At 35.9% G+C, this 12,384-nt stretch overlaps 2 protein-coding genes across 5 annotated transcripts in view; one reads left to right on the forward strand and one right to left on the reverse strand.

The window, feature by feature from the left end:
- LOC148611082 (uncharacterized) overlaps positions 1-12,384 on the reverse strand; it is a 46,715-nt gene that overhangs the window by 33,744 nt on the left and 587 nt on the right. The gene's annotated exons all lie outside the window — the stretch shown is intronic.
- LOC148611083 (uncharacterized) overlaps positions 1-12,384 on the forward strand; it is a 31,790-nt gene that overhangs the window by 7,894 nt on the left and 11,512 nt on the right. For 2 of the 3 annotated variants that reach the window (XM_088591204.1, XM_088591203.1), the window contains exon 2: positions 4,481-12,264. In XM_088591204.1, coding sequence (XP_088447330.1) covers positions 4,548-12,264 — 7,717 coding nt within the window. In that variant the 5' untranslated portion in view covers positions 4,481-4,547. Of the gene's footprint in view, positions 1-2,485; positions 2,626-4,480; positions 12,265-12,384 lie in introns of those variants that run through there. The other variant, XM_088591202.1, reaches the window with a different exon arrangement.

Consider the following 12,384-nt stretch of genomic DNA (forward strand, 5'->3'; position numbering starts at 1 on the left):
ATGTATAAAAAGCATCAAACCCGTATACATTTCATAACATCTTACATGTGTTGTTAAAAATGCACAGTGTACGCTCCCCCGCGTTAAATGGTAGAATATATTGTCACAACATATGGTGGAATGCTGTGTTTCTATGTCACTATAAAATAATTTAAGGTATGTCTCCGTATAATACAAGACTTAGCGAGAAGACAAAATAATCAAATACAAGAAATCATTGATGTTACAATAGTAATATATGATGACAGTGTTGCAATATTTTCTGGACAAGTATCAAATTATTTTGCGTGGACAGGCGGTAATGATAGTGATACCGTGTATATTTAGCACAACAATCTACATGCATGACCTACTAGTTTAAATAGCCCGAAACTCTAATATGCATGTTCGATTGTTCTATTTAATGTAGAAACTGCCCTTTTAAAAAAGTTCCAATCTTTTGAACGACCAGAGGTTTTTGAGGGATCAGAATATGATCATTTCACATGTAATTTACTTTCATTAACTGATTATAGACATCTTATCCTAAATTGCAATACTATTTATTTTCGTAAAATCTTGAACTTCAGTAACGACAGACAGTAATATCCGAGTTATCAGCGAAAAACTGGATTCTCTCTAAACCATCTCTTTATTTAATATACTTTTTAACAATAATTCCGCAACAGTAAAAAATCTCCCTTCTGTATAGTGCTCAAATTATTTGTTTTTCCGTAAACCATTGTAACAAACCGTTTAATAAACCTAAATATGATCTTCTAAGAGGTGATCTTCTACCAACATCAAGGTTCAAATAACTTTTAGATTAACTTTAAAGAGGACTTTAAAATGTTAAGATTTGTATGGACTTGGTTTAGAAAGGTCCCACTGTGTATGGAAATCCCAGCAGGGGGCCTTAATCATGGTGGAGTAGTACGCGACGGACGGTGGTTACGAACATATACGAACTTATTATTTCATTTGCGCCACAAACCAACTGCAGATGAAATTGATAAAATACAGTAATAACCTTTATATGATTATTTTATTTGTTATTTCAAAGATAAATTATTTCATTTGCGTCAATTACATGTAATATAATATAGTTATACGTTCTCACTACTTCACTTGTATCTTCTCGCCATCATTGCTAACAACGGTCTGGTGAATTTTGAGCAAGACAAGTCATTTAATGTTAAAATGCTTAAATCAAGAAAATTGCATTAACATCATGCGGCGAATGTACGTTTTAAAGTCGCACTGCACATTTGATAGTTGGAGCCCATAACTGTGTACTTACTGAAGTGGCTATATATCATGATAATGTTGTCATAAAAAAATATCATAGACGAAATTGTTGGTGAATTGTAACATTTAATTTAAACAGAAAAAAAGCAAACAAAAAAAAAAAAAAAAGAAAAACAAAACAAAAAATAGAAAAAGATAACTTTTTTATATCTGACTCGAGAACAACAGAAATGCTAGATTAATTCTTAATGTCGTTCAAAATAATACGATTTGACATAAAATACGAAAATACTTCCTGATATGCACATAATTTGTGTAAATTTATCACAGCTGATTAAATTTCTGTGTACGAATTGTGATTTAACATTTACATTGTTCTTTAAAAAAAAACAGTTCTGTAAAATCATGCGTTTATTTTGGTTGCAATGTCAATTAACCTTTAAAATTGACGCACCATGCGTTCTTTTTACATTTAGTTTATTTCTAACGGCCCGGAGAGGGACATTTTTTTGATAGAGGCATATTTTGCATTGTTTATCAATATTTATTCATGCAACATCGTTATACTACAAATAGGGGGTAGGATTATTCATGTACTTTCATAAAAGTCGGAACTGAGTACTTTGATTGCTTTAAGGGAGACATATGGCTATATTGGGCTCTACTTTTTTCAGTCATTTTAAGTTACCATATGCTATTTGTATATGAATTTACTACGTATATTTTTTCTGCAACTGATGTACTTCTGTGGCTCGGTGCTTGTTTGATTTTTTTCCCTTAAATCAACAAGCCTTGAGACATGAAATGTTACAACAGCAGAATTACCTTCCTGTAATCAGAATTAGGATGGAGCGGAGGCAAACAAAATTAGTGAAGACATGCCCTTACTCACAATGCTCTTACTATCTTTTTTTTAACTGTTTTACCTTATTCAGCATAAGCAAGTCCGGAAGTCTCATGGCATTTAAATAAAGCCCGTTCTCAAAACAGTCTTATATATGCATAAGGAACCCGTATTATTCCTATTATTATACATGGGTATACATCATTATTACGCAAGTAGTTGTTCCCTCTGTATAATACTAGGAAAGAGATGGTAATCCCTGAAACTAGGAATTCGATTTTTCTCACCCGTTTGCTGGTTACCTATGCTAGTGCGTGCACTTTATGCCCTGGTACCCAGTTGCAAAAATCCTAGCGGATAATCTATAAATCTTCTCGATCGGCCTTTAACAGTAACAATAATGGGCTTAGTACATGATTGTACGAGACATCAGATTTTATATTACTTCCTGCAAGGGTGGTGTCATAAGTATCATAACACTGCACACGTATATTTGTAAACAAACGGAAAAAGGAAAGGGGAAATATTGAAACATGGATTCACAACCTAAAAAAGTAAGAATTTTTTTTTCGTTTTCTTTAATAGCTGCCACCTGTAAACACTGGACTTCATTGTTTAATGTATTATATTTTTCCTATTAGCGTTTTCTCATTTGCTAATTACCAAGCTAATTTTGGGGTTATTGTATTTTTTAAAAGGCTCGCCATTCCGGGGCAGTAATTTATTCTTCGTTTGGGTTTTACAAGCAAAAATGTTCTGCACTTTAAAATAACCCTAATTGTATTTTTGTTTGTTTACAAAAACGAGATATTTGTAGTTGTGTACGGACTTGACGACCTGGATTAACAGTTTCAATGTAGTATTATCTGAAACTGATTACGAATTGTATTTACAAACTTAGCAACTTTTATGAGATAGGATTTAAAGGATAAACGAAACCGTTTTATAACAATATCAAGCAAATGCCTTGCAATGGCGGATAAAAAAATATCAGAAATATGGGGAGGGGTCTCCAATGATTTCTATATACTCCAATGATTTCTATATAATTAACAAAGGTTTTCGAGCATATAGTAAGTAGGGGAGCTTTTAGATGATCCGCCTGTGCGTTGGGATGGATTCCAAAAAACCGTGTGGTGGGAGAAAAGGAGGTACGACCTCCTTAGACCCGTCTATGAATATAGGCAACTTTATTACCTTTATACAAAGTCACACAGATCTTGGATAACTTTCCACTTTTCTCTCCCACAACTATTAAATCTGAGTAAAATAATATATTATAATATCAACAAGTACATGCAGGTCAAGAAAACGGCTAAATCAGTAGTCATCTTGGAACCTGGTATAGTCCGTTTGAGTTTGATAAATCTTCGAAATATACTTTTTGAGTTTAGATAATTGAACTTTTTAATTGTAAATTCCTTTCTGTAGTTCGTACGATCTCTGAGAACTCTGGAAAATACCTTTATAATTTTATCTCAACAGACAATCATTTATCTCATATTACTTAAGTGTAATTTTATTTTCATATATATAGTTTTCATGTTTTGAATGATTGAATATTAAAAGAACTACTATGTATTTAAAATTCCAGCTACATAACAAAGTCATGTGGTATTAAGTCACTTGATATATAAAGCTTCACATGTTTTCTAGTCCTGTGTCTAGTATTTGGATTTATGCTAAAAAAAAACTGAACTAAACAAAAAGGAAAACAAAGATATACATGTATTTACTACAAGTAACATGAAACCTACTGCATGGTTTGGATTGGTTTAGGCCTGTTGCATAAAATTAAAAAATACTATCCAAGTTCGTAAACGCTTAAGAAAAGTAATTATACTATGTTATCAATTGGTACTTTGCATATTTTGACTTATCGTCACCAATCTAGGTTTGATAACAAAAATGTAGACCCGTTCCCCGGGGACGCGTTTGCTACAGTCAAATCAACGGATCTTCAGTTTAATATATCCTGATTGGATGGTTTCCTTAGTATTTTTTTCCGAAGATTTATAAAACGAAAAAGGGATTATAATATTTAATTTGATGACATGAATTATGAAATTGGAACGGTTAGGTCGGAATGAGTCTTTGGACACAGGTTTATCCAATAGTATGTGTTTGGAACAATACTGGAGAGCATAAAAAGCACGTTAGAATTAAAGTCAGTGTTATGGGCGTACATGAATGTATAAACTTCTCGTTACTAGTAACCACGTGGTCTGAAGAATAAAAGTCTATTTTAGGTAACCACCGTGATCTGACAAGTTCTATGGTCCTTTGCTTACAATTTTATGTTTTGTCAGGAATTGGTAGATTCACATGTTAATCTCAGAGAAACCAAAGATATATTTGAAATTCCTTTGGAATCATAGCAATATTTATAACATCATTATCATGTTTCAGGTTCCGACGAAATGTCACCATCAAGTGGTTGTGATCTCCGAGGCCTTTGACTGCAACACCAATCGCGATGACAGGCGACGACGAAGCTGATTCTTCGGAAGAGAGCACGAACAAACTTTACGAAGAATTCGTGACAGGAAACAAAGAAACCTCGGATATACAAACCGATTGCAATAATACAAATTCTCCGCAACAAGTTTCATCTAAGGGGGAAACTAGTGTGTATGTCAACGATTTGTACGAAGATCCCCGTAGGGAACATTCAGTTAGTACTACAAATAGTGATTTAGCCTCGGATTTCCCATTAACTTGGGATTCAATGGATATGCAACAACAGTTCCACGAAAATGCCGGAAATAACGATGAGTATGGTTTAAGACGAGTGTGTCATCCGTCACGTGATGACGAACAGCACGTCAATCACTGTTTGACAGATATCCAATCGATTTCAAAACAAAACAATCGGCTTCAATCAGAGATGAAAGAAAGCCATGATAGTGCTCCAGGAAACCAACATAAACCGAAATCCAAAAGTAGTAATAAATATAAACATTCAAAACTGAACCAAGAGGAGATAAAATTCCGTGAAAATGCAAAATATGCATTTGAAAGGCAGCGTTTGATGGAGTATTCAAAATTGCAATTCATGCAAAACAATATGTCAAATGAAATGGCTCTTCGACAGCAAATGATGCATATGCATAATCAACAGTTGCAAAATTCATTTAATCTGAGACGACCAGGTCCTTGGAATAGGGATGCCAATGGAAATATGCAAATTGATCCAAGATTTCCTAATTTTCCACATAGGTTTCCCGTTGACATAACCCAAAATAGACATAGGAATCCTCAAATTATTCGATCTGAACCCAGTGTCGGTCTTCGCCCACCTCAAATGCAAAACGGTCAAATTTCACCAAACGGTAGACCAATAATTGATGAAATGCGAACCAGACAACACTTAGTTAATCCATCCACAAAAAATGGAAAGTCGCAATTGTATATACAAGGAAGTGAAAGTGTGAATTTAATGCCTAGAGAGATATTGTATAATAAACAACAAACATCAAAGGTTTCCGAACACCGATCCGGTAATCCGTTAATACAACCTACGGATGTACACAATCCACATGCACTTGCAATAATTCAACAAGAAACAATGGAGAACTTACATCAACAATTTCTTCCAGGCGAATGCAATACTGGTTTTAGTACTCATGTTCCCGAACACAATCGTTTTATGAATTTTCAGATGGGGGGAAGGATGGCCAAACCGGGTTTCAAACAGTCAAATTTACCCCCTAACATGTCTGAAGTTATGATAGGTAAACAGTTTTCCCCAAGAAACAGAGTTTTTACTAGGTTTCAAAGGGAAACAAAACCAAATGGAACCGAGATTTCCCCTTCATCAAATAGTGAGCAAGTGTCCGATTTGATGCGACCTGGAAGAGCTCAAAATCTGACCCAAAGCAAAGACTCTGAACAAACAATTTTAGATATTTCAAACAACTGCCCTGAAAACTTAAGAAAAACGAGAACAGAAAATGGCAAGAATGATCTTCCATCAAACGATCAAGTAATGAGAGGGATTGATCCTCGTATAGCACTGGCTATGTCTGCTGGTCGAATACCACCCCATTTGGTGGCCAGTGATAGGTCTCCTAATTTTCAAACCTTTCCAAAAGAGACATTGATTGGTCTAGAATCAACAGATACACGTGTCTCAAAAAACCATAATATGATGTATAGCAATATGCATAACAATGTAATTACACCGAACCCGCCATACATGCATTCTAGCTTGACACCGATAACAAAAGACTACGTAATGGATTTGTCATCAAATAAAAGCGGGAAAAAGATACCAAAGAAAAAATACACAAGTGCCAAACCAAACATTTCACAGGATTCAAAAATGCAAACAAGATCTCAGCCGAATCTATGTAACAAAAGCGTTTTATTAAAAAGTTCAACTGGCACGGAATCGTGTGAATCTGCACAGAAGCAACATACATGGCAGCTCACACGAAAAGGTCAAGGAATAATTTTACCGTATAAAAACAAAAATACAGTGAATGTTCCAACAAACTCTACAGCAAAAGGACAAATTGCATGGCCCAACATCGACGGATCTTTATCGCCTTCACCTTTTAAAGGTGTTGATCCGAATTCTGTGCTTAATATGGAAAAAGTACACAGCAACACAAGACACAGAACTACATTCGCCTCAGAACCGACATTGAATACCTCAAATGAATCTTTTGAAACATTCCAATATCCAAAAGTTGGTAGGTGCCCAATCACCATCGTAAATGAATCTTTTTCGTCTACTAACAATTCGTTATCAGACGCGAACAGTTCTGGGCATTCAATAATCGTTGCCGAATCCGTTTCAGATGTTTTTACTGGTTCGTCCGATTCCTCAATGTCCCAATCTGACGAGAAATCTAATTTCATCACAAAGGAACAATTTGTTACCTATACTAGCGTACACAGCTATGTACAAGACGGCGAAACAGTGACGTACTATATTGTCGAAGATGACCAACTTCCGGATATGGGTAGTTCAACAAACGAAGAGCATCTAGCAGTTCAGTCAATACAGGGACAAAGTATGGATGCAATACAAGAATCGTTAATGATTGCTAACATCCAAGAATCCGATCTAAATCCGGAATATTTTTCGGGTTCAAACGAAGTTTCAGAACAAAATTATCAGGCTTGTGACCAAACATATGTCATTGCTCAACCGGATGTTATGAATAATCTTCAAGAATGCGTTGCTACAAACAATAACAGCAAACCCAAAATGGACGAAGGTAATGGGGAGATTTTTTACGAATGCATACCCGAGAATGGATCAGACAAAACAATTAAAACACAAAGTATTGCACAAAACGAAACAAATGTCTTGTCTGAAATAGAAAATAGTGAAGATTGTTCCGTTTCGCAAGAAAAATCAATGGAAAAAGAAGACGAAGTCACCATTCGGGTAATTACAAGTGGTGATGGAGATAATTTATGTCATATTAACAGCATTCAAGGGAGCAACAATGCTATGCAAATTTCTGATAATAAAACTCAGGATCATGTAGTCATGGAAAGTAAGCAAAACATTGCCAATGATTCACTCGATGCAGCCATAGATAAAAGTCGCCAAAAAACGACAACTGACCGTGACTGTAACGAAAGAGTTTTTGTCTGCATGGAAAATGATCAAACAAAACAGGACGAAATCGTCTGTCCGGACGGAATATGCTCCGAAGTTGAAGTTCATTGTGCCATAAACAATGACGATACTGACCAGCGTAAAGTATCTATAATTGAGATTGAGTGCACTGACAAAATTGCGAATAATGATGATTGCCATGTCGATTTGTCGACTGTTGAAGTTGAATGTAGTGACAGCAATGAAGTCGATAACCCTCAATGCTCTGCATCGACAATAGAAGTCGAAAGCAGAGAGCAAGAATGTACTCAAGTCAGTTTGTCGACAGTCGAAATGGAGTGTAGCGACAACAGTGTCATTGTTGATTCAGCGGCTGATGTTACTGCCATCGAAGACAACAGCATAAATGGGATCAGTGTTGATAATTCAGTAGAAGATCGAGTTGATAACAGTAGCAGTAATGAAACACCGGAACATGAGCATGAGGTCACCGTTGATAATTTACCAATCAGTATTGGCGAAATTGACATTCTTTTACTCGAAACTGACATCAAGATTGGGAATACCTCAGAAAATGACGAAGAGTGTTTGATACGGACCGATATAAATAATGAAAACAATTCAAATGGTGACATGAATGTACCTTCAATTGATGAAGAAATGATGTATATTCCTGACGAAAAAACAAGTAAAATTACAGAAAAGGTAATTGAAAACACAGAAAGTATACAGGAGACAACTTCAACTGATGTCTATAATAATTCGATAGAGAAACCCGAAAAGGAAAACTTGTCAGTGGAACACACTTTGCCAGACATTGATGTGAATATTAATGATCACCCTTCTAAAAGCACTAATGACGTAGCGACCATGGATGTCGATAGCAGAAATGACGTGAAAGGCAAACTTGGTGATGAAACATTTTATGACGCAATAGATGCTGAGGACAATTCGCTATATCGAACTTGTATCGATCATGAAGGAGATTCGGACCTGAGTTGTAAAGCAGAGAGCAATGTGTGTATTGATACAACCGTACCTTGTTCTAGTAGTTCCCAAAATCATCACGATTCAGATACTATTTGCTTGGACGATAAAATCAGTAGTGACAAAAACTTAAAAAGAAGTGACAGTTCTTCATCAAACACAAGTGCTAATTGTTTTGAGGTAAATATACTTGAACATCTTCGAAAAACCATGGATATCGTTTCACAATCACCCCCTCAAACAGTTGATATCATAGATATTGCTCAAATAAAAAGGAATCTAGAAACATTAACACAACGAATTGAGTCCGCCCCTCTCGACACGCGACCGTTGTCTCACTCAAGAAGAGTCATTTGGGACATTCTACAACTCTGTGGATCGTGCATGATTCTCTCACAGGTAGCACTAGACAGGTTACGGTCTCTTGTTGGACAAACAGTTAGCAACCATCTTGGATTTTATCCAGATATGTTCATTGATACCTTGACAATTCTGTTTAAGCAGGCGAACATTGCATCTACAATGGCATCGAATGTGAGCGACGACTTGTTCTTTGAGCCCCATGATAATCAGCAAGTGCCAAGTACTGATTTATGCATAGACACCTCAATAATACAACATAATACTCAGATACACACACATGCAGATTATAACTCTAGTCGAATAAGTAATAACCAGCCGTCCTCTAGTCAGCGCATGCCAAATATTACTCTAAGTCCTAACATAGAACAACAAAATTCCATCCATTCAAACGTTCTGCTTGCAAATGATAATGGCAATTCTAACGATTCATTGCCAGTTCTTGAAAAAGAAGGCAAAGCAAGCGACAATGATGAAACTAATGTTAACGATTCCAACGATGTTAATAATGAATCAAAAATACATTCTACTACGGAAGGACAGCATGAGCTGTATTTGGAAGAAGTTGGAAGTGAATTCAACAAACAAGAGGATCTTTTTAAGAAAGATTCAAAATTTGAGCAAAGAGGAATAAACAATAAATCAATTAAATCACCACTTCAAACAAAGTGCAAAAAGAAAAGCAAAAACAATTACAAAGACGGCCAAAGATATCTCAACTTCAAACGTAGACAAAAGTTAAAGAGGATGAAGGAAACAAAGATTTACCCTAGAAACCAAAGATCAACCCGAGATATGTACTGTAGGCGGCCGCCAAGAACTGCATGTATAAGGAATACAATGCCTTGCAGGAGACTAAAACAAGATCTCTATGAATACGGGTCAAAGGAAATCCTACATGGGATTAAAGTTCCAAGTTCGATTGTTCTGAATTACGAGGAAGCTAATCGTTTTTGTTGTCATGTTGTTTTAACTAGGACCCCGATCTCTCAATCTAAAACAATCGTTCATGATCAAAACTGGCCAAGTCGGAAAACACCTAAACTGAATAACAATGGAAATTCACCAAATATGAAAAATCAAACGAACTGTAATGGACTAAACAGAAGTGCCTCAGACAGCGATCTAATAAGGAGTTCGTCAAACTCTGACATGGGTGAAGTTAACAATACTATAAACCAACCTTCCTGTTCTAATGAGAAAATAAAGACTGAGGAGATTCATCGTGAGTGCACAACGATTGAAAATCAAACCCCAAAACCAGCTCCATGTGATAAAATTTTAATTGTTGAATCGGGTGATATGGAATCTCCTCAAACTAATGTAAAAATAATTGAGCATGAAAAGCTTTCTCAAGTGTCTCTCTGTAACGTCAATGGAAATCTGTCAGGAGAAAACGGAAAACGTAAAAATGACATCTGTGAATTTTCAGCGTCAAATATGTTACAATTAAGTGATAAAAGAACGATTTCGTCAGCGTCGAAAAGAAACAATAATGATTCACCAAAATTAGAGAGAAACAATATATTTTCATCTGATCTCGTGTTTAAGGCTTTGGGAGAAAGAGCTAGACTTCTGAAGGAAGGTGATAAAAAGGACGTTATTTCTACTGTTTGTAATAGTTCAGGTGAAACAAATCGTAGAAGTAGCGTTGATGACAATAAATTAAAGGAATTCCATAAACATTCTGCAAGTCAAGATGGCTGCAATAAGGAAAACCGCCAGGCTGAAAAAGTTGAGGTTCGGCGCCACAGTCACACTCACGTGCGGCAATGTCCAAATACAGAGCGTCGAACAAAGCCAAAGCTATCATTCGAAGAGTTGCTCTCAATGCCTGATCGTCAAAATAAAAACAAAAGTGCAATAAAAGACTCGTATTCTAGTTCTTGCCATTATATACCTAGCCACTCAATGAAGGGTAACAAGGATAGTCACGGTAAAGGTGTTTCTAAAACAAACACGGATAGAAGTTCGAACCATCTGAAAACGACTATGAATAAAGTGAAAGATCACACGGGCCAACCAAGTTGTAATGACAGCAATAACATAGGTGTCAAACCGAAACCACCAACTAAAGAAGTCAATATTTCCAAAACTGAAACTATAGCATCGTTGATTAGGGAAGAGGCATTTCTAAAATGTCACGATAGAAATTTTTTAACAGGTATTTTATCTAGTCTAAAAGAGAAGTTAGGGCAAAATGGAAAGGTACCTAAAGATGACGACAATCAAAACCATTTTGACAAAGATGAGGTGAAAGAAGATACCCCCACAAAGTGTTCGTCGGGAAAGACACAAATAAAAGATGGTAAAGATACATCCGTACTTACAGCGAAGACATCTAATATGAATTCAAACGAGCCGAGCGATATGTTTCAGACGAATGAAGATTCCGAAGAGAACATATGTTCAGAAAATAGTAAATGCAGTGATTTTAGCAATGTGGAATCCGTTACTAAGAACAATTTGAAATCAGGTGAAAGCATACATTTTCAACAGCGAGAACAAAATAAGGAGCCTAACAGACCGAATGCGAGTGGTAACAATGAAATACCGAACAATACTGGAAAATTTGAAGATAAAAGAACAAAATCGAAGGGATCATTGAAAAGACCCTCTTCGCAACCAGATATGGTTTCCATAGAAAGCCCTGTGAAAAAACAAAAGTCAAGTAAATATAGTTCTGTGCGATACTGTGGTTCAAAACGAGGTTCTAGTGATAAGCAAAGCTCAAAACGACATTCTACTTATAAACAACTTTCAAAACGAGACTCTGTTAAGAAACATACTTCAAAAAAGTTCTCTGGTGATCATTTAACTTTACAACAAATTTCAAAGGATATCAACTGTTCAAAACGAGATTCTAAAACTAAACGTACTTCTAAACGAGATGAAGAACACAAACATATCTTGAAGAAAGGTGTAAGCACTAAAGTTCAAAACTATTCAAATCATAGAGCCAACTTTTCGCAGAGCAAAATTCCGTTTAACAGTAAAGAGAAAAATCGGACTGATATAGATGAACAAAATGGGCCATTAGAATCTGCAGAACAATCACCAGAACTAAGAAATATTGTCCTAGATAGTGAACTAGTCCAACGGGTGGGAAAACCGATTTTGACAAGCTCGTCTGAATATTCTAGTGATATGAGTGGGGATTTTCCAGATGGTTTGGAGGCCATAGGCCCACCCGAAGGAGGAGAATGGTCTAAACTGTCCGACCTGTATAATGTCAAATCCTTAGATAGCAGTGACGAGGATGATAAAGGTAACTTATAATGTAACAAAAGCAGTGACCCAGGTCCCCGCCTCGCAACAAAAATAAAATTTCATGGAATATTGCAAAATGCAAAATTATATTTTGACAAGTCTGTGTGACCTTAACCAT

Source organism: Perna viridis, chromosome 7, assembly GCF_037379345.1.
Source record: "Perna viridis isolate PV_CMFRI_1.1 ecotype Kerala chromosome 7, ASM3737934v1, whole genome shotgun sequence".
In the NCBI taxonomy this organism is placed as follows: Eukaryota; Metazoa; Mollusca; class Bivalvia; order Mytilida; family Mytilidae; genus Perna; species Perna viridis.